General features: G+C 36.5%; 4 protein-coding genes across 4 annotated transcripts; all 4 read left to right on the forward strand.

Moving 5' to 3' along the window:
- Positions 1 to 1,645: 1,645 nt before the first annotated feature.
- LOC104725665 (protein CLAVATA3 INSENSITIVE RECEPTOR KINASE 6) lies at positions 1,646 to 4,853 on the forward strand. Its single transcript, XM_087476221.1, has 4 exons — positions 1,646 to 2,304; positions 2,903 to 3,163; positions 3,268 to 4,131; positions 4,215 to 4,853. Exons 1-4 carry the CDS (start codon positions 1,863 to 1,865, stop codon positions 4,694 to 4,696), a joined length of 2,049 nt encoding a protein of 682 aa, XP_087332347.1. The 5' UTR covers positions 1,646 to 1,862; the 3' UTR covers positions 4,697 to 4,853.
- A 1,609-nt stretch (positions 4,854 to 6,462) lies between these two features.
- Positions 6,463 to 8,525, forward strand: LOC104725666 (hypersensitive-induced response protein 4). The gene is made up of 5 exons (XM_010444363.3): positions 6,463 to 6,769; positions 6,891 to 7,011; positions 7,102 to 7,193; positions 7,645 to 7,741; positions 7,918 to 8,525. Exons 1-5 carry the CDS (start codon positions 6,575 to 6,577, stop codon positions 8,286 to 8,288), a joined length of 876 nt encoding a protein of 291 aa, XP_010442665.1. The 5' UTR covers positions 6,463 to 6,574; the 3' UTR covers positions 8,289 to 8,525.
- A 4,827-nt stretch (positions 8,526 to 13,352) lies between these two features.
- On the forward strand, positions 13,353 to 14,246 carry LOC109127497 (uncharacterized). The gene has a single exon (XM_019232361.2). The coding sequence runs from the start codon at positions 13,435 to 13,437 to the stop codon at positions 14,083 to 14,085; it is 651 nt and encodes a 216-aa protein (XP_019087906.1). The 5' UTR covers positions 13,353 to 13,434; the 3' UTR covers positions 14,086 to 14,246.
- Positions 14,247 to 15,517: 1,271 nt separating this feature from the next.
- LOC147935255 (uncharacterized) lies at positions 15,518 to 16,256 on the forward strand. Its single transcript, XM_087472924.1, has 2 exons — positions 15,518 to 15,616; positions 15,669 to 16,256. Exons 1-2 carry the CDS (start codon positions 15,518 to 15,520, stop codon positions 16,254 to 16,256), a joined length of 687 nt encoding a protein of 228 aa, XP_087329050.1.
- Positions 16,257 to 22,193: the final 5,937 nt, after the last annotated feature.

Genomic DNA, 22,193 nt, shown 5'->3' on the forward strand with positions numbered 1-22,193 from the left:
CACGAATGAAGAACCATGGACTGGAGGGTCCTCACCGCCACCAGAATTGATGGAGGATCCGGCGTCGGTGCACGAGGTTGTGATCAGAAGAAGGAAGCTTTTGAAAGAGAAAAATCGCCGCGCGTGGGATTCACTCGCCCGATTTTTCTCTCGACTTTCCTTTATTTTTCACTCTGGTTTGAGAAGTTTGAGTGACGTGAGTAGACAAATATTTCAGGAGATCTTTTCGACATAATATAGCTCTTGCCTCTTGCAAACAGATTACTAGTCCATTTTACTATGAAAATCTTGTTTATATTCTGAATACATCTTATTCGAAGAAATCATCAACCCAAAAATTTGTATATCTTCAATAAATAAGTAAACTTTGATATAGATTCATATTTTTTTTTCAAAACAAAACAACATCAAGTTATAAACCCAAAACGATCACACGAGTATATCAAGGAGATCCAATGATAAAATTTGAAAAATAAATGTATGTATAAATTATCTACTATTAATCAGATTATACATAAATTTTAAAAATTAAGTTTCAAATATGCATGCATAGCATGACAAGGATTCTTACCTAGTGCTCAATAACAATTCTGACGCAGAAACAATGTGTTTTGGGCCTTTATCATTTTACTAGAGCCCAATTTTATTACTCTCGCTTCACGCAATGTTGTTTAAAGCCCAATTTGGAGAACATGATTCGAATTAGTCTAATCGTTTATTACTACTTTTATGATTTGCGAAAATATTAAAGGAAATAAAGTAATGATACTTTTGTGAATTTTCAGCATTAATTTTGATTATTAATGGCATTAGTTTCTAAAACATAAAACAAATACATTACAGTTTTTACATAAAAAAATCAGATCCTTGAGCATTTATAAATCTTTCCTTTAATTATACTAGTGTTTAAAATAATTTATAATTCGAAAATAGGGACTTTTTTTTTATTAAGGGATGAATGAACTATGATTGAAATTTGAAAGTAAAAGAAAATCGGGACCAAAAAATCAGAAACCAAATTTAAGACCCATATATTTATTTTCTATAATTTATCACAACTCTGACAAGAAAAAGGTTTTTGGTAATTAATAAATACAGTGATTAGATTTTTCAATCAGATCACATCTATTGTTTCTTCTACCGTTAATAATCCGAATTACATCAACAATTAAGTTACAATTATATTTTCAATAAAAGTTTAATAAATTATCTTAAACAGAATGACTTTTGAATGAGAATACTTATGAGTACTTTAGCCTTGATTGTATTAGATTAGTGATAGAAGAAATATCTTTTTTGTTTTGACCAAAATTTTTTTTGTTTAGCTACCAAAAAAAAATGGAAAACAAGTTTTAGTTAAAGAGTGTACTAAATATTACAGAATTTGAATTTTGTCCCAAAGAAAAACAGAAATAGAATTTGAAATATATGCATAAACCAAAAAAAAAGAAAACAAATAGAACATGCATGCCTCCGTCAGAGTGGATCAAGACGAACGAAAGAAAGATATCATACAAACTAACTTACCATAACTAAAAACATTCTAAAGAGATCCAACGGTTTACATCAATAACAACAAGATCCGACGATCAGCTTTAATCTATCTCTGGATCTTTAAAAACAAGAACACAAACACTCCTTTTTTTAACTCTTTTGTCTGAATGGAAACAAAAGCATGCGACATCTCTGTGTCTTTATCATCTCTCTCCTCTCCTTGAAAAACTGAAACTTTAAAAAGCCAGCGATGAAAGAGAAGAGATAAAAAAAAAAAAAGTTTAATTCTTTCTCATCTCCCTTTAAGCTTCTTCAAGCTTCACCATACACTCGAGCTCAAAACCCAAACCCTAGAAAGAAAAATTAAAATGACGGCGACACAAATGCTGCTTCATCTTCTACTCCTCCCACTTCTCTTCGTTTACTTCAGTAGCCTAATCGGAGCAGAGCCCACCACCGACGAGTTACAGACATTGATGGAGGTTAAAACAGAGCTTGACCCAGAAGACAAACACTTAGCTTCATGGAGCATTCGTGGAGATCTATGTAAAGACTTTGAAGGCGTTGGTTGTGATTGGAAAGGACAAGTTTCTAACATTTCTCTACAAGGGAAAGGCTTGTCTGGTAAAATCTCTCCGAACATTGCGAAGCTCAAACATTTGACTGGTTTGTTCTTGCATTACAATGCTCTTGTCGGAGATATCCCTAGAGAACTTGGTAACTTGTCGGAGCTTACGGATCTTTATCTCAATGTTAATAACCTCTCCGGTGAGATTCCTCCAAACTTTGGGAAGATGCAAGGCTTGCAAGGTTAGTTTTTTTTATTTAACTTTAATCATAATCATCGATTAAAATTAAAACCTGTAGTACTATTTAGCAATGTTAGATCTTTGGTTTGTGCAAAGTACTGAAATCTAGAAATCCGAGCTCCTTGTTTAAGGGTTTTTTTACTTTTTAGTTACTTACTTCACTAGTATCTCTGATAAGTATTGAATAAGTTTTGAAATGGTAGATGAACTTTAATGCTTTTTTATGATCTGTCTTCGAAAACGTCATTTTCATGTCTTTTTGATAGGATTCTTTTTTTTTGTAATTTTCCTCTAATGAAGAATAGTCAATAAATTTATTGCTCACTTTAAAAGATACTACGAACTTTGAATTGGAACCATTATTTGCTTACTGGTCCCAACATAACATGGCCTTGAATTGAAGATACTTGTACTTCTCTTGATTTAATTATTGTTCAATTAGATCATTGATTCAATTACTCCAAAAAGCTTTAAATTTGAGTTTGAATTAGTAGTAGGACCAAATTCTAGAATTCAATTCTAAGTTAACGGATGTAGAAAGTAAGACAAAACTATGTTTCTGGTATTGCTAAGCTGATCTGTTCTCTATTGTTGTGTAGTTTTGCAGCTCTGTTACAACAATTTGACAGGAAGCATTCCAAGGGAGCTTGGTTCACTGAGCAAGCTCAGTGTTCTTGCTCTTCAATCTAACAAACTCACGGGAGCTATACCCGCGAGTATAGGGGATTTAAGTGCTCTAGAGCGGCTAGATTTGAGCTACAATCACTTGTTTGGTTCTGTACCTGGCAAGTTAGCTAACCCTCCTCTGCTTCGAGTTCTCGACATCCGCAACAACTCTCTCACTGGCAGTGTACCTCCTGGTAAGACAACTGATTCCCTCATTAGTTATGTATATGTTAAGACTTATTTTATTTGTGTAGTGTTTCTCATTGTGGTTTATGTTTCCTTTGCACCAATTTGACAGTACTGAAGAGACTTAATGAAGGTTTTGCTTTTGATAACAACTTGGGGTTATGTGGAGCTGAGTTCCCCTCTTTGAATTCTTGCAATGGCACCGCTCATGTTGGAGCCAAGCCATTCGGTGCAACTGTGACCGATGTTCCATCCCGAGATATACCGCAATCAGCTACTCTCCGGTTACCTTGTAATGGAACAAACTGTAATGCTCCTCCAAAATCTCACCAAGGTGCAATCCTTATTGGTTTGGTTGTCTCGACCATTGCCTTGTCTGCTGTTAGCATCCTCTTGTTCACGCATTATCGTAGACGCAAACAGAAGCTTTCAACCTCTTATGAAATGTCGGACACCAGGCCCAACAACTCCGTAAGAGGAGGCTTTAGGAAGAACAGTGGTTCTCCATTAGCTAGTCTTGAATATACCCATGGTTGGGATCCACTTTCAGACAATAGGAACCTCAGTGTCTTTGCTCAAGAAGTTATCCAGAGCTTTAGATTCAATCTTGAAGAGGTTGAAACCGCTACACAGTATTTCTCAGAAGTGAATTTGCTTGGAAAAAGCAACTTCTCAGCGACTTACAAAGGAATCTTGAGAGATGGCTCTGCTGTGGCGATCAAACGGTTGAGTAAAACCAGTTGCAAATCCGAAGAACCTGAGTTCTTGAAAGGGCTCACCATGTTGACGTCTCTGAAACATGAAAACTTGGCAAGACTTAGAGGTTTCTGCTGTTCAAGAGGCCGTGGAGAATGCTTTATCATCTATGATTTTGCTCCCAATGGTAATCTACTGAGCTATCTTGATCTCAAAGATGGTGATACACATGTTCTTGATTGGTCCACAAGAGTCTCCATAGCCAAAGGCATCGCAAAAGGTAAGCCAATTTCTTAGTGTTCTTGATTCCTTCCCTCCACTTGATTTTGTTTGTTTGTTTATGCGTTTCATGTTTGTATTTAGGGATTTCTTATCTACATTCATACAAAGGAAGCAAACCCGCATTAGTTCATCAAAACATCTCAGCGGAGAAGGTTCTAATCGACCAACGATACAATCCACTGCTCTCAAACTCAGGTCTCCACACGCTTCTGACAAACGACATTGTCTTCTCTGCACTCAAAGACAGTGCAGCAATGGGCTATCTCGCTCCAGAATACATCACAACAGGACGTTTCACCGAGAAAACCGATGTCTACGCTTTCGGGGTTCTTGTGTTTCAGATCATCTCTGGGAAACAGAAGGTTAGGCATCTTGTTAAGCTTGGAACTGAAGCTTGTAGGTTCAATGATTACATCGATCCAAATCTTCAAGGAAGGTTCTTTGAATACGAAGCCACAAAGCTAGCTAGAATCGCGTGGCTATGCACTCATGAATCTCCCATTGAAAGACCATCCGTGGAAGCTGTTGTTCATGAGCTCGGGAACTGTAGTAGCTGTCTTTGAGAACTCTCCTTGTAACCAATTTGTGATGTACCTTAGGAATCAAGAAAGGGTTTGTTAGTCACTTTTTCTTGTTGTTTAGGATTAAGAAAATGTGCTTGTTCCCTTTCCCAGTGACGTTTAAAACTGTTCGATGTGTTGGTATGATTTGTTCTGTTAAGTTCTTCAGCCTTAGAAGAAGTCGAAGACAATTACATTAACTGCAAAAAAGACCAGTAGATTGAAGATAATTATGGTACTTCGTGTAATAAACTCCTAAATAACTTATAACTCCTTCTTCCACATATTTATGGAACAAAATCTTTTTAATTACATTTCAAAATCTAATTACAGTATTGTCACCATAAATAAAACTCAACGAATATGTTCAGAGGAAAAAAAACGGAAACCAATGGGCTAAATTCGTCCAGCAAAAGTTCTTAAAATCACCTTACATATTCACCGCAATATTTCTAACATGATTATTTGATAAGTGATATATACTGATCAATGATCGATGGTTTGACTCATAGACAGAACTTATAATAACTTTGATATATATTGATCGATGGTTTGACTCATAGTTATATAATAACTTTGTCAATTGTGGTGGGTCATGCTAATACACTAAAGGCTACTCCAAAAGTCTTCTCTAATCCTCTAATTGGAAAACAAAATTATTGTTAGTGACATATTAAACTATAAAATTAATTAACAAAAAATAGACTTTTTTTTGTTGTTGGATATTTCTCCTTTTGTAAGATAAACTTAACATCTTTAAGTTTTAAAAGTTAAGTTTTAAAAATTATACTTTATAAATATGCAAAAAAATTATAATTTCATGTGATTTTACAAAATAATACATATTAAAAAACTTTAAAATACATGAAAAACATACACACTAAAAAATAGTAGCATTATAATGATAAAAAAATATGAAATACTGCATAAAATATGAAATCAATTTTTGGATCGATAAGGAAGCTTATTATCTATATATCAATGGAATATTGCCAAAAGTAAAAAAAAAAATTAAAAATTCCCAAATTTTATATCAATCCAACCTAAAATTTTAGTATCTAACGGTAGTTATTATTTTTATTGATTTTTTTTAATTCATGTCGTTGAGATATTCTCTTCGATAAAGACTTCCACGATGACTACTGGTAATTAAAAAAGTATACATGGTACTCTATCCAATTTGCCAAACTGTAGAAATCTTGATGCATATATATATATATATATATATATATATATATATATATATATAAATATCAAATATTACAACTAGTAACATTTAGACATATTTTAATATTTTATACATTTAAGTTTAAGTATTCTTAATATTTAAAGTTTAAAGAGTTAATAATATGTATATGTATATTATAATTGATGGGTAGTTAAAATTTAAAAACCTGTAATATTCAGATTAATTTTCAGTGTTATTATGATTAAATGTTATAATAAACTTCTAATTACATTTTTATTTTTGATATTGAGAATGAATCAATATCAAATTCATAAAGTCACAAATTGGATCTAGATCTGGATATAAAATTATAAAGCCAATAAAATTTACATCTGTGAATCCGTTATATAAAATATAAAAATAAAATAATTTTAATTTTTTTTTTTTTTTTGTCAACAACATAAAAAATTGGCTTTAGGAGAGAAAATATCAAATTACACAAATACTTTTTTCCTTGGTCAAAAAAGGATTATACGAAAATATCTAAAAAAGGAAGAAATAGGTGACGTATCCTAACCGTCCAAGTTCTCCTAAACCGCTTGATCGTACGGTTATCTAAATAAAAGACTTTGATCACAGATTTATAAACAAGATTTGTTCTTCTTCTTCTTCTTCTTGAAAAGCTTTTTTTTTGTTTAGAGTGACGCGTAGAGATGGGGAACACGTATTGTATCCTCGGTGGTTGTATTGATCAAGCGAGCGTTGGTGTGGTTGAACGTTGGGGTCGATTCGAGCATATAGCTGAGCCAGGTTGTCATTTCTTTAACCCTCTCGCTGGTCAATGGCTCGCCGGAGTTTTATCCACTAGGATCAACTCTCTTGATGTCAAGATTGAAACCAAAACTAAGGTTTTGTGAATTGTGATCACTTACTTTTGTTTTGATCTTTGGGAATTTTTGGTTTGTTATGTATTATTATTGTAAAAATTTCATGTTGAATTAGGTTTGTGTTTTTGGTTTGTTGTTGTAGGATAATGTGTTTGTGCAGCTGGTTTGTTCGATTCAGTACCGTGTAGTGAAAGCTAGTGCTGATGATGCGTTTTATGAGCTTCAAAACCCTAGAGAGCAGATCCAAGCTTATGTCTTTGATGGTACTTTTTTTTTCTCTACTTCTCTGTAAAGATTTGGTTTTTTTTTTTGTTTTTGATTCTTGATTTGTATGTTTGTTTTTTGAATCATAGTGGTTAGAGCTTTGGTCCCAATGATGACGCTAGATGCTCTTTTTGAACAAAAGGGTGAAGTTGCCAAGTCTGTTCTTGAGGAGCTTGAGAAGGTATAACTCGTTGTTTCTTTAATTATCTCATTCATTTGTGTATGCTTAGAGACTGTTTGTTCATAATAAGATAGAAGATATCATTTTGTGAGATTCTTGATGTTTTATCGTGATCCTGAATATACTGAGCCTAATGGATGAATCTGAGCCTTGAGTAAGTGCTATTCAGGTAGACATGTTTTAGACTTTTAGTTACAAGATTTAGTGTATATTTGGTTCTGTTTGAGACTCTTTGTTCATGGTAATATAGGTATCAGTTGTGTGAGATTCTTGATGTTTTGTCGTGATTCTGCATTTGAGCTAATTAGTGGGTGAATTTTGAGCCTTATAAAGTGTTATCATAGATATGTGTGTATTGCATAGAGAAAACTAGAAAAATAATAACAAATATTCCTACTTTTGGGACTGGTGAAGAGTTCTGTAATGGTCATGATTGGAATTTTTTCTGCAGGTGATGGGTGCTTATGGATACAGCATTGAGCACATTCTAATGGTTGACATCCTTCCTGATCCTTCTGTGCGCAAGGCAATGAACGAAATCAATGCAGGTAAAATTTAGACCTTCTCCGGGGAAAATGTTTCCGCTACACATTGAAGCAGAAACATTTATACTTTATATGATTATATGACTCTCTATTAGTATGTTTTGTCAAGACTTCATGTGATGTTAATTTACAGTTTGTTGACTTGCGTTTTATTTTGTTTCTCAAATACTTAAATGCAGCCCAAAGGCTCCAGCTCGCGAGTGTTTACAAAGGAGAAGCAGAGAAGATTCTCCAAGTGAAGAGAGCTGAAGCAGAAGCGGAAGCCAAATACTTAGGTGGTGTCGGAGTGGCTAGACAGAGGCAAGCAATCACAGACGGATTGAGGGAGAACATATTGAACTTCTCTGACAAAGTAGAAGGCACATCAGCCAAAGAAGTGATGGACTTGATCATGATCACACAGTACTTTGACACTATAAGAGACCTTGGAAATTCGTCAAAGAACACAACAGTGTTTCTTCCTCACGGACCAGGACATGTGAGGGACATCAGTGACCAGATACGCAATGGTATGATGGAGGCGGCTAGTGCTCAGGTTAGCGAAGTCTAGAGGAAGATTCACTTTGGGGTTGTGAATTGAGTTTGTTTCTTTGCCTTTCTTAGAGTATGGTTTAATTTATGTTATACCAGTGTGAATTTGTTGGATTTTGCCTCTCTTTATTTTTTATGGTTTTTATGGTGGTATTATTGTTATTACAGTATATATAATAACCCAAAATACTTGAATTCTTATGAAGAGGAACATAAGAAAGTTGAGCCGACGGGGGCCATATGTGGGTTTTAATTATTTGTGTTTTTCTTGTTTGAGTCATGCTCGTTCTTATAATACCTGACCACAAAAGAATTATTAGTTGTTCATTCGGGGAATCTTACATACATCCCCATCGAAAGATTGGATCAAAGCTGGAACTCTTTAAGAAATCAACTTGTTGATCTTGAACCACTTTCTTCTGGATGCTATACAATGTCGCTGGTCATCTCGATGGAACCTCGGCTCCTGCAAATCCTCAAGACACAGCTTGGAAAGAGTGTGACGGTCTTGTCAAAATGTGGATCTATGGAACGATCTCCTCTTCCCTCCTTGATACGGTTCTGAAATCGCGTTGAACTGCTCGTGAGCTTTGGATTACTATTGAAAACCTGTTTCGTGACAACAAGGAGGCCAGAGCAATTCAGCTTGAGAACGAGCTGCGACCCTTCACGATTGGTGATCTCTCTGTTCATGACTATTGTCAAAAACTCAAATCTATGTCTGATCTGCTTGCTAATGTCGATTCTCCTATCACTGAGCGTTCATTGGTGATCCATATGCTTAATGAACTTTCTGAGAAATTTGACAATATTCACAATGTCATCAAACACAAGTCACCGTTTCCTTCGTTTGCTGCTGCACGATCTATGTTGCTTCTAGAGGAGGAGCATCTCAACAAACCCTCCAAACAGGTAACCTCTGCACCTCTTGGTATCTCTACACCTCATCTGCTCTACACCGACGCGAGTCCTGCAACGCCTTCGTCATACCCTGCGACCAACAATCGCAACTCATCTCCGCAACACTTCCCTCCTCAAACCAACCGTGGACACCACAACAGGGGGCGAGGTCGTGGTCGCAACACCGGGTATCGTGGTCGTGGTCGGCACAACCCTCACCACAACTCATGGATGCCGCAACCACCATCGTACTGGCCTGCTCCCCCTCCACACCAACAGTGGAATCAACAACAGTGGCGTCCATCCCCCATGGCGTATCATGTTTCCACTACTCTGCCTCCCAATACTAGCATCCTCGGAGCTTATCCTCCAGCCGTGCCACAAGGACCTCCGATGCCAACTGTTATTCCACCCAACATTGCTCAAGCTTTTGGCACCATGACACTGCAGAATCCGCAGGATTCCAATTGGTATATGGATACCGTTGCCACGGCACACATCCCGTCGGAACCAGGTACCTTACTTTCTGTTTTTAATTCGAGCACCATTCCCTCTATAACTGTTGGTAACGGATCCTCTCTTCCCACAACTTCTATTGGCTATCACTATCTTCCTTCTAAGACCAGACCTCTCCACCTTAATAATGTCCTTGTTTGCCCCTCTATCATTAAAAATCTTGTGTCTATTCGTCAGTTTACCACAGATAATTGGGTTTCCATTGAATTTGATCCCTTCGGTTTTCTCGTTAAGGACTTGAGCACACGGACACCACTTCTCCGATGTGACAGCTCGGGCTCCCTCTACTCCATCACCAACTCGTCCACCCCTCTCACCTCTCCTCAAGATTTTCTGTCTACTTCCGTCAGTTCCACCGTGTGGCACCGTCGCCTTGGCCACCCGGGGAACTCTATTTTAAATTCTCTGATATCTACTGGTTCAATAAAATGTTCAAAACCAGATTCTTCTCTTTGTCATGCTTGTCAACTTGGGAAACACATTCACCTTCCTTTTGATAACTCTGATTTAATTATTTCTGAACCATTTCAAATAATACACTCCGATGTATGGACCTCACCGGTTTCCAGCATCAGTGGGATCAAATATTATGTCATTTCTTGATCATTTGTCATTTTTTTTGGGTATATCCTCTTAGGAAAAAATCAGAGGTGTTTTCCTCTTTCTTACACTTTTTGACCTATGATCAAAATCAGTTTGGTAAAAAAATCAAATCACTACAATGTGATAGTGGTGGGGAATACAACAACCGAGATTTTCTTGCTTACCTTGCCTCCCACGGCATCACATCTCGTTTTTCTTGTCCTCACACCTCCCAACAAAATGGAAAAGCTGAACGCACTTTACGTACCTTGAATAACTTTGTACGTTCTCTTCCTTTTCAAGCAAACTTGCCTGCATCCTATTGGGTAGAAGCTTTGAACATGGCTGCTCATCTCTTCAACATTCTTCCCTCACAAGCTATTCATAACCAAACACCATTCAACAAACTCTACCAGCAACCAGTCTCGTATGAACACCTTCGTGTATTCGGCTGCTTGTGCTACCCGAACCTCTTAGCCACCACCTCACACAAACTTGCGGCCAGATCAACCGCGTGTGTCTTTTTGGGTTTCCCTACTTCTCACTGCGGGTATCGTTGTCTCGATCTGACCTCCCGCAAAATCATCATCTCTCGTCATGTTACTTTTGACGAGTCTACCTTTCCCTTTTACACTCTTCTGCTACCTCAAACACCACTCGACAATGATGATACCCCACCTCCTGTCTCTCCCTTGCTACGTCAACTACCACCCCTACCCGCGGCTCCGACACCGGCACCACCGTCACCAAACCCAGACCCTTTGCCACCCGTTCCTATCGTGGCTCCACCTCCAGCTCACAAAATGGTAACCCACAGCAAAAGTGGCATTACCAAACCACGCCAGCCTCTCTCTCTTCTTACTCAAACAATATTCCCTCTCCCTTCTTCTCACCTCAAAGCGCTAGAGGATCCTAACTGGCATGGTGCAATGGATGAGGAATACGGTGCTCAAATTAAAAAGAGGACATGGTCTTTGGTTCCACGTCCAAAAAATGTTAATATTGTGCGTTCAATGTGGTTGTTTACTCACAAATATGATGCAGATGGGAATCTAACCCGCTACAAGGCTCGATTGGTGGCAAATGGTAAGTCTCAAGAGGTTGGCATTGACTGTGATGAAACATTTAGTCCGGTTGTGAAGCCAGCCACAATCAGAATGGTGCTTGACCTTGCTCTCTCTCGCAACTGGTCTATACATCAACTTGACGTCAAAAATGCTTTCCTCAATGGTGATCTTGAAGAACTGTGTAAATGCACCAGCCACCGGGGTTCCGTGATCCGTCGAAACCAGACCACATTTGTCTTCTACACAAGTCCATTTATGGACTCAAACAGGCACCGCGTATGTGGAATCAACGGTTTGCATCCTATGCCTGTCGTGTTGGTTTTAAACAGAGCAAATGTGATTCTTCTCTGTTCACCTACAACACCTCTCATGGCCGGGCGTATCTCCTCTTATACGTCGACGATATCTTACTTACCGCGTCTTCGACTGCTCTCCGTGATGCCATCATTGATTCACTTCACCGGAAGTTCTCCATGTCCGACCTTGGTCCGGCGAAGTACTTCCTTGGCATCTCCATCAAGCGGAACTCTGCAGGTCTCTTCCTCTATCAACGACAATATGCTACAGAAATAATTTTGAGGGCCAACATGGCAAACTGCAACCCTTGCACAACACCGGCGGATCCTCGAGCAAAGCTCTCGGCTGATGACAGCCCTGCATTTTCTGACCCGACTCTATATCGCAGCTTAGCAGGGCCTCTTCAATACCTCACCTTCACTCGCCCAGACATTGCATACGCTGTCCAGCAGGTTTGTTTGTACATGCATGATCCTCGCGAATCACACTACACTGCTCTTAAACGCATCATTCGTTATGTCCAAGTGACTATTCAGCATGGCTTGCAGCTCACAGCAACAAAAACCTCAATGTTAACCGCTTACACTGATGCAGACTGGGCAGGTTGCCCTTCCACAAGACGCTCCACGTCCGGCTACTGCATTTTCCATGGAGACAACCTCATCTCTTGGTCGTCCAAACGCCAACATACGGTCTCCAGATCAAGTGCTGAGGCGGAATACAGAGGTGTGGCCAATGTTGTCGCTGAAACTATTTGGCTCCGCAACTTACTCCTTGAGCTGCATTGCCCTCTCACCACCGCCACACTAGTATACTGCGACAATGTAAGTGCTGTGTATCTCTCTTCCAACCCCGTACAACATCAACGTACAAAACATGTGGAAATAGATATTCATTTTGTCCGGGAACGGATTGCCCTTGGTCACATCCGTGTTCTTCATATCCCCTCTTCAAGCCAATATGCGGACATATTCACCGAAGGTCTTCACACACCTCTCTTCATGGAGTTTAAGTCCAGTCTCCGCGTCATGACCAATCTGGCTTCGACTGCGTAGGAGTGATAGATTAGGAATACTGTAATATTCCAATTATGACCTTATGTGACCTTAATATACTTGTATATATACTGAGGAATGAATACAAGAGAGGACAGGGGAGATTTACCAAGTTACAAATTCTACCTTTGTTCCTCTTGATATATATATAATTTTTTTTTACATCGACCAATTTTTCAATAATCTGTGTTACATCAAATAGATCATCATTAACACATCCTTTTTCCCGTTCTTAATTCATAATTTTTTTTTCCTAATAATGTGTATAATAAGAATTTTTATCCTTACTATCATTCTAAATATTTTAATCTAAAATAGTCCAACCAACCAAGTGAACCAAACCAACCATAGAAAATACTGTGGAATACATTTTCACATGTCACAATCATGCTTTGATATTAGAGACCCATGTGTACTATTTTTCAATATATTTTATAAATACTTGAATTAAGAAAGAAACATGTGTTATAAAAAAGACATAGTTGTTAAGAGGACTTGGATACTTATGTACAACTTAGCTGGCAAGGAGTTGATATTAATCACTTGTTTGAAATTTTTCATTAAACAATTAGATTCCAACAACTTTATTCAGCAGTCTTTGTCATAATCGAACTTGTCTTCGAAGTCTCTCATCCTCCATTTATACCTCTTTTCAACCCGTCTCTTTCGCACAAACCACCTCTCTTCTTCTTCTTTCTCAATTTCTCTCAATCTCTCTGTTTTTTTTTTTTTTTCTTGATTAAAGAAGATGATAGATTCAGTTTTGGAGCTTGTCAACAAGACTACTTCCAATTCTTTATTCATGTTCCTTTTCTGCAACTTCATCATCATCTTAATCCTCATGGGCAACTATAAACCGGGTTCTCAAGACAAATCAAATCCCGGTTCCCTGATGTTCTCTGACTCGGTTCTCTCTTCCAAGCCCGGTTTTGAAAATTTCGTGTTGAAATCTGAGTTGAATGTCTCTCCCAAACCCGGTGTTGAAACACCGGTTCTCTCTTCCAAGCCCGGTTTTGAAAATTCCGTGTTGAAATATGAGTCGAATGTCTCTCCCAAACCCGGTTATGAGAAATCTGGTTTAATCTCTGAGCCAGTTTCCTCTTACAAACCCGGTTTTCAAAAATCCGTTTTGGTACCTAAGTCGAATCTTACCTCTAAGCCCGGTTTACAAGAACCAGGGCTGATATCTAAGTCAACTCTCTCCTCCAAACCAGCCGGTTCTGAGCAATCGTTAACGTCAAAACCCGGTTTAGGTTTATCGGAGAAGGACGAGAAAGGGAACTTAGGACTAGAAGAAGAGAATGAAAGCGAAATGGAGGTTGTGCTTCGAAGACGAGTTGAAGAATTTATTCGTAAAGTTAATACTCAATGGAAATCAGAGAACACTAAGAGTAATTAACTCTTACATTAATCAGTGTTTTTGTTTATACTTAATGAGAAAAAAATATGCTCTACATACTGAAAGGGAAAAAGCTTAAGTAGGTCCATATTAATAACTAAAGACATATAGTAATTGTAATTCCCTTCTTATGAATTAAGTTAGCTAACTTTTTATTGAAACCAGCTTAAATCAAATCATTCCTAATTTTTCTTATTGTTAAGGAGAAGTTTTACTACTATCAAACAAAGTAACAAGCGAAACAAATGCAAAACGACACATTATAAAATCAAGTTAGAAAACATATCATATATTTTCTGATCCGATATTTCAACAAGGATTTGTACATGTGGGGATTATAAAGCCTAAAACCTCTTTGCAACCAACCAAAAACAACATTGCACAAAACAAAAATACATAAACGACGTAAGAAAAAAGAATACTATATGCATGAGTCGCGTAAATTTGTGTAGATGCAATTTAGTTTGGTTGGTAGAATTATTACAATTTATTTTATGGTTTGTTGTTCGACAGAGAGAAAAAGGCATCTTTCTAGTTCATCGAATCCACAAGTCAATAAGATAAAAAAGAAAGAGAAAAACAAAGCTAGCATATGAATAAATCCGACAGAGATGATATGATATCCTAGATTATTATAAATCACTGGCCAACTAAGGACGATATCCATATCCAACATTCGTAAAACTAGTGTTTACTTGAAATTGCAACTTCTCTTATACAAAATAAAATATAAATTTTTGTTGGATAATTCCAAGACTTGGAGACAAAGTAACCTCCTTCTAGAAGATGTTAGAAGAAATAGAAAATAAGAAATACAAATAAGGTTTCAATATTATAAGTTTTGTACGTTTTCCTTTTCCATATAAATTTAGGGGTTGCTAAGATCTATATAAATAAGAGGTCATGGAGAGATGTTCCATAAGATCTAAGAGAGAAAGAGATTTAGTTTTGAGAAGTTTCTAAATCAATAAAGAAAGTTGTTCTTTAATCTTTCAAGTTCATAGTTCTTTTGATTTGAATTGGTATCAGAGCTTGTGTAGAAGACTCGATCAAGAAGACGGTGGTTGAAGAAGCTTCGTCGCCAAGTATGGGAGACAACAATCCACCACGAACCAAGGACCTTAGATCACCCTCGATCCATTGTCCGATGCTAACATCGACAAACTACACAGTTTGGGCGATGCGTATGAAGATCACGCTTCGAGTCAGCGAAGTGTGTGACACAATAGAACCAGGCTCCGCCGACGTGAAGATGAACAATGTGGCGCTTGCTCTGTTGTTCCAGTCGATTCCTGAGTCGCTGATTTTGCAGATCGGAGAGCAAAACTCAGCCAAAAACCTGTGGGAAGCCATCAAGTCTCGTCACCAGGGAGCAGACCGGGTGAAAGAAGCTAGACTTCAAACTCTAAAAGCATAGCTAGATCGGGTAACGATGGGAGATTTGGAGTCGGTAGATGAGTATGCAGGGAAGATGTCAGGACTCGCCACTCAATCAACTTCCCTAGGAGAAGCGATCGATGAAACAAAACTTGTGAAGAAGTTTTTATCGGGACTTCCAAGAGAAAAATTTATTCACATCGTAGCATCTCTTGAACAAGTACCTCAACTTAAACACAACAACCTTCGAAGATATAGTAGGAAGGATAAAAGCTTATGAAGAACGAGTTGGGAAGGAGACCTTGAGTGAAGATCAAGGTAAACTCATGTTCTCAAACACCAATAACCGTGGAGGGTACGGTGTATTTCGAGGAGGAGCCAGAGGTAGAGGTGGTATCGGAAGAGGAAGCTTCGGTAGAGGTAGAGGACAAGACCGAGGAAGATATAACGGTCAAAATCAAGGAGGAGAAATCTCAGAAAAGGACCAAAAGAAGAAAGATCTTACCAAAGTCATATGTTGGAGATGTGACAAGTCGGGTCACTATGCTTCAAGATTCCCCGATAAGCCTCTGCAACACCAAGAAACAAACCTAAACGAGACTCAAGAAGCCGAAGCCCTCTACGTTCATGAAGTGGTGTTCTTGAGCGAAGATAAATTATTTCCTGATAACTACGATACTAGCACTGCAAGCGTTTGGTATCTCGACAACGGCACAAGCAACCATATGACAGGAAACAGAGAGTTTTTTCTCAAGCTTAGACGAAAACATCAAGGGGCGAGTAAAGTTTGGTGATGGGTCGTATGTAAACATTATCGGGAAATGATCAATTGTCTTTGTGACCAAGTCGGGTGAAAGAAGAGCTCTCAAAGAAATATATTACATACCGGATTTAAAACACAACATCATCAACCTTGGACAAGAAACGGAGAATGGATGTGAAGTAAACATGAAGGGAAACACGTTGACCTTAAGTGATTCGTACGGTCGACTACTAGTTCAAGTTGTAAGGTCGCCAAGCCGTCTCTACAAAACGCTGCTGGAGATCAGTTTTCCGAAGTGTCTCTCAATTCAAGAAGAAGAAGCTACATGGACTTGGCATGCGAGGCTAGGTCACATTAGTGTTGGTGTCTTGAACAATATGGTGAGAAAAGATATGGTCGTAGGAATGCCACAAGTATTACGTGAGATGAACGTATGTGATGCATGTCTAGCCGGGAAACAAACCCGACACACGTTCCCAATCAAAGCAACTTACCGTGCAACACAAGTGTTATAGTTGGTTCACAGAGATCTGTGCGGGCCAATATCACCACCAACACTAGCAAACAACCGGTATGTGTTTGTTTTGATAGATGACTTCTCGAGATATATGTGGACAATGTTGTTAAAGGAGAAGAGTGAAGCGTTCGATCGGTTCAAAAGGTTTAAAGAGTTTGTGGAGAAACAAACCGGCAAGGACATTAAAACCTTTCGCACCGATAGAGGAGGAGAGTTCACTTCTACTGATTTCAATCGTTTTTGCAAAGAGAATGGAGTTTCTAGGCACTTAACCGCACCATATATGCCACAACAAAATGGTGTGGTTGAGAGAAGGAATCAAACATTAATGGAGATGACCAGAAGCTTACTTAAAGCAATGAAGGTTCCAAATGATATGTAGGGAGAAGCCGTACGTCATTCAACGTATCTTATCAACTGAGTTCCAACAAAGGCATTACAAGGTCAAACTCTGTATGAGAGCTTATGGTCCAAGAAACCCAATTTCGAGCACTTAAGGGTTTTTGGATGTGTAGCTCACGTCAAGATCACCGAACCACATTTAAAGAAGCTAGATGATCGGTCAAGAAGTGTGATCAATCTCGGAACAGAACATGGTTCCAAGGCATATCGTCTATATGATCCACTCACAAGGAAGATAACGGTCAGTAGAGATGTGGTATTTGACGAGAAAAAAGCTTGGGACTGGTCTCCTCCAAATGAAACTGATGAAGCACCAGGAATGTTCAAGCTCTCTCATGGCGGATTCATAGAAAATAGAGATGGACATGGGAATGATGAAAACAATGACTATCACGATCCAGATCAAGATCCTATGAACCAAGAGGAGGAAGAAGCAGAACAGGGTGACAATGGCGTGAATCATGGAGCAGAAAATCAACAAGTGACAACGAGATACGGTCATATCATACGACGACCAGCTTATCTTAATGACTATGTGTTACTTGCAGACCAAGAAAGTGGAAGATTGTTGCTTACGATTGACGGAGAACCAGGAAACTTTCTTGAAGCTGAACACCAACAAGAGTGGATTGATGCAATGAAAGCTGAGTTAGATTTGATTGTAAGAAACGAGACATGGGAGCTCGTAGATAAACCGATTGGTGTTAAGCCCATAGGACTGAAGTGGATATACAATATCAAGAGAAAAGCAGATGGAATGGTGAGTAAATTCAAGGCAAGACTTGTGGCGAAAGGCTATGTACAACAACAAGGGATAGATTTCGAATAAGCTTTTGCTCCGGTAGCAAGGTTAGAGACTATACGGCTCCTAATAGCTATCGCAGCAACAAGTGGGTGGGAAATACATTACCTAGACGTCAAAACCGCATTCTTAAATGGTGAACTGAAGGAGTTAGTTTATGTAGCACAGCCTGAAGGTTTCGAGAAGAAGGGAAAAGAAGATCGCGTGTATAAACTTTGTAAGGCACTATATGGTTTACGACAAGCCCCAAGAGCATGGAATACAAAACTCGATCAAGTTCTAAAGGAGATGAACTTTAAAAGGTGCATCAAAGAGCCATCGGTATATCTCAAGAAGAATGAGAAAGAAATCTTGATAGTGGCAATCTATGTTGATGATTTGTTCGTAACAGGAACTTCACGCAAGGTTATTGAACAATTCAAGGAAGATATGTCAAGGAATTTTGAGATGTCGGATCTAGGCAAGCTAACATATTATCTTGGTATCGAAGTGCTTCAAGGAGAAGATGGGATCATGATAAAACAAGAAGGTTACGCACATGGGATCCTTAATGATACTAAGATGGATTCGTGTAATTTGACTCATGTGCCGATGGAGTCAAACTTAAAGCTCTCCAAAGCAGAACACGAACCTGAGATCGATGCAACAAGTTATAGAAGAGCCATAGGATGTCTGAGATACCTTCTTCACACAAGACCGGACTTGGCATTCGAAGTTGGAGTTCTAAGCCGATACATGCAAAGCCCGAGAGAGTCACACGGAAAAGCTCTCAAACACGTGTTAAGGTATGTGAAAGGAACGACTAACCTTGGTTTGCATTTTAGAAGAGACGGATCAAAGAGATTGATAGGATATAGTGATAGTAGTCACAATATCGATGTCGATGATGGGAGAAGTACTTCAAGTCACATGTTCTACTTCGGTTTGTCGCCAATCACTTGGACGTCACAAAAGCAACCCACCGTCGCATTATCCTCATGTGAAGCAGAGTTTATGGCAGCGACGGAAGCCGCAAAGCAAGCTATATGGTTCAATGAGTTGTTAAAAGAGGTTCTTTGTATTGACGAGAAGGTCATACTAAAGATTGACAACAAGTCAGCCATTGCTTTAACCAAGAATCTTGTGTTTCATGGGAGGAGCAAACACATACTCTCAAAGTACCATTTTATTCGAGAATGCATAGAGAATGAACAGATTGAAGTGGAGTATGTACCCGGTGTGGAGCAGAAAGCGGATATTCTTACTAAGCCGTTGGCAAGAATAAAGTTTAAAGAAATGAGAAGTCTAATCAGAGTTGTAGAGACAAAGCTTCCCGGAATTCAAGTTGGAATTAAGGGGGAGAATGTTGGATAATTCCAAGACTTGGAGACAAAGTAATCTCCTTCTAGAAGATGCTAGAAGATATAGAAAATAGAAAATACAAATAAGGTCTAAATATTTGAAGTTTTGTAAGTTTTCCTTTTCCATATAGATTTATGGGTTGTTAAGATCTATATAAATAAGAGGTCATGGAGAGATGTTCCATAAGATCTAAAAAAGGAAAAAGATTTAGTTTTGAAAAGTTTCTAAATCAATAAAGAAAATTGTTCTTTAATCTTTCAAGTTCATAGTTTTTTTCATTTGAATTTTGTTATTTTATTATGTGAATGCCAAATTTTGGAGGCTCGTAGATGTATTTTTCTTCTGATTTTTGAATATACTTTGTTATGAACCTTTATTTATTTTGTCTCTTCTTTTTTATTGTCATTGTCAGCCACTATATATGTATATGAGATGAGCCTTTATCAACTTCATAGACTCCGAGAGTTAGGAAAATGAATACAATAATTTTCATTCACTTGCATGCTTGGCAAAACAAATTCGAGTCCAACACTCTATTTACAAAAAGAAGATTCCATTATCAAAGTCTAAGTTAGTTTGAGATATAGATCAAATGTCTTAAAGTTCGCGATTTGAGAAAGAATGTGTCGGTAAAAAAGTTTAAAACCTAAAATACTTCTAAGTTCTAAGATTTTAAAAAAAAAAACCAGGATGGTTTTTATGACACGAAATTATATCACTTGACACTAAAAAAAAAGTTGTTTTTAATGGAAAAGTTGTCTAGTTTTTATATAATCAATGGGATACTTCATTAATATAGAAGAAAAAATAAGTTAAATTTGACCCAAAAAAAAAAATCAGTTAAATTATACCACATCACATTTTTGTTTGTTTTAAATACTATTTTTTTAAAAAAAATTTAACAATGTACTTTTAATATTCATTTTATCCCAAAATTTATAGAAAAAGACAAAGAGAAACTAATAAAAATACATGGCCCCAACCCACCAGGTGATTTATAAGTAAACGAATACAACTACTTGTGCGTTTAAAAATAGCATAGATATCTATCTTAACATAATAAAATTAAAATGTTAATTCTATAAATGTACAGTAGATATATTGTAGAATATAGATATTACTCTATAAAGACAAATCAAGAAAATTCAGTTGAGTTTCAAAATGAAGTTATTGAAGGGGGACTAGGTTTAAAGGACGAGATCCACACCAAGATTATATATTGTTTATTAAATTGCAACTTCTTTTCAACAAATTTTTTTATAACTGGGAAAAATAGAAATGGTTATTTATTATGCGAATTACTGCTAGTTTTTGAAAGTGTTACTATCACTTCAATGAACATATGACTATAAATAAAGTAGTAGTAAAAAGTAGGTAGATTATATATAGAAGAATTAATAAAATTTAGTTGAGTATTAAAATGAATTGATTGAAGAAAAAAGTTCAAATAAATTAATTATTTTTTTGTTTGAAATTTTACAACAACCACTTGGGATATGAAAATATCAAACAAATGAAAGAACCCTAAACATAAACCTTATTAATATTATAATAAAATCATGTAGTAGGGTTTCTAAATAGATGTTTGTTGATATATCTTTTATAAACTATATTATTTTGTATTAAACAATTAATCAGATAATATTCATTTAGTATCAATGTTTATTTGATATAAGAAAAAATCAATACTTAATTTATGAAATATTGACAAGAAGATAAAAAATACACATATAAACAAAAGTATATGATATCATTAAGTACTTATAACTAGTAAAATACCACTACTAGTGTGTTAACAACTTTGAAGTAACATAGGTACACAAAAGATTAATTTAATGAACACATATTTATGAATGAGACAATCATGGAATGTACTATGCAGATAGATTCCAAAAAAGATGAATTAACCAAATTTAGTTGAGTTTGAAAATGAATTCATTGAATAAGATAGTAGGTTTAAAAGATGGTATCCAAAAAAACATTATAAACTATTTCTTACCTTGTAAAAGTAAAGAATTGTTGTTTATTATGCAGATGATAGTTTTGGGAAATCTCATAACTATTTTTTTCTTGTTATTTGTTTTGAAATTTTTTAGTTGTGTTCTCTTCTTTCTAAATGATTCCAGTTATATAAAACACTATATGTACCAGTTTTTATCAAATTCAAACAATCCAAAAGTTCTTAACAAAATATTAGCTGAAAAATATATTCATTCACTTATTTAACCATTTTTAAGTGCAACTCTTTATTTATAAAAGAGTTATTTGTTACCAAAATTCTAATTGAATTTTATACATAGATCAATTGTTTAGAAGTTTACTATTTAAAAAAAAATAGTGGTTCATGCAAAAAATTATTTGAAATCTTAAATTACTTGTTAGATACAAAAGCCAATAAATATGAAATAACTTAATACAAAGTTTGTTTTAGCACTTCACATTTAAAATTATGAAAGGTCATATAATTTCTACATACTCGATGAAAATTAAGATACATAAAAATCACCCAACAAAGAAAATAAATCATATTATGTTTAGTTTGTTTGCTAAATACGATTCTAAAGTTAAAAATGTAACTTCAATATTAATTCTCTATAATATTGACAAGCGAAAAACCATTTAACATTAGATTAAGTAAACTTTATGCAGCGATGATGTATTTATAACAACTTAATAATGTTTACATCATCGTTGGGTGATTTTGTTTGTTTTATAACATTATTATGATTGTTAAGTAAATTTTATAATATTTATAACATTAAATTCTGATTGTCAATCATATCAACGATGATGTATTTATAACAACCAATGGTTTAAACCTTAAAGTAGCATTGAAACATAATAATGTAAATATAAATGTCACTTCAATGAACACATGGTTATAAATCGAGTAGTTGTAAATAGTA

This window comes from Camelina sativa, chromosome 11 (assembly GCF_030686135.1).
Source record: "Camelina sativa cultivar CO46 ecotype springtype chromosome 11, ASM3068613v1".
NCBI classification, from domain to species: domain Eukaryota; kingdom Viridiplantae; phylum Streptophyta; class Magnoliopsida; order Brassicales; family Brassicaceae; genus Camelina; species Camelina sativa.

Bases quoted from the DNA above. Each gene is read 5' to 3' on its own strand.
- LOC104725665 (XM_087476221.1), top strand. From the start codon at position 1,863: ATGACGGCGACACAAATGCTGCTTCATCTTCTACTCCTCCCACTTCTC. The intron at 2,305-2,902 runs GTTAGTTTTTTT...ATTGTTGTGTAG, and splicing joins GAAGATGCAAGGCTTGCAAG to TTTTGCAGCTCTGTTACAAC. The intron at 3,164-3,267 runs GTAAGACAACTG...CCAATTTGACAG, and splicing joins CACTGGCAGTGTACCTCCTG to TACTGAAGAGACTTAATGAA.
- LOC104725666 (XM_010444363.3), top strand. From the start codon at position 6,575: ATGGGGAACACGTATTGTATCCTCGGTGGTTGTATTGATCAAGCGAGC. The intron at 7,012-7,101 runs GTACTTTTTTTT...TTTGAATCATAG, and splicing joins CCAAGCTTATGTCTTTGATG to TGGTTAGAGCTTTGGTCCCA. The intron at 7,742-7,917 runs GTAAAATTTAGA...ACTTAAATGCAG, and splicing joins AATGAACGAAATCAATGCAG to CCCAAAGGCTCCAGCTCGCG.
- LOC109127497 (XM_019232361.2), top strand. From the start codon at position 13,435: ATGATAGATTCAGTTTTGGAGCTTGTCAACAAGACTACTTCCAATTCT.
- LOC147935255 (XM_087472924.1), top strand. From the start codon at position 15,518: ATGGGAGATTTGGAGTCGGTAGATGAGTATGCAGGGAAGATGTCAGGA. The intron at 15,617-15,668 runs GTGAAGAAGTTT...TTCACATCGTAG, and splicing joins CGATCGATGAAACAAAACTT to CATCTCTTGAACAAGTACCT.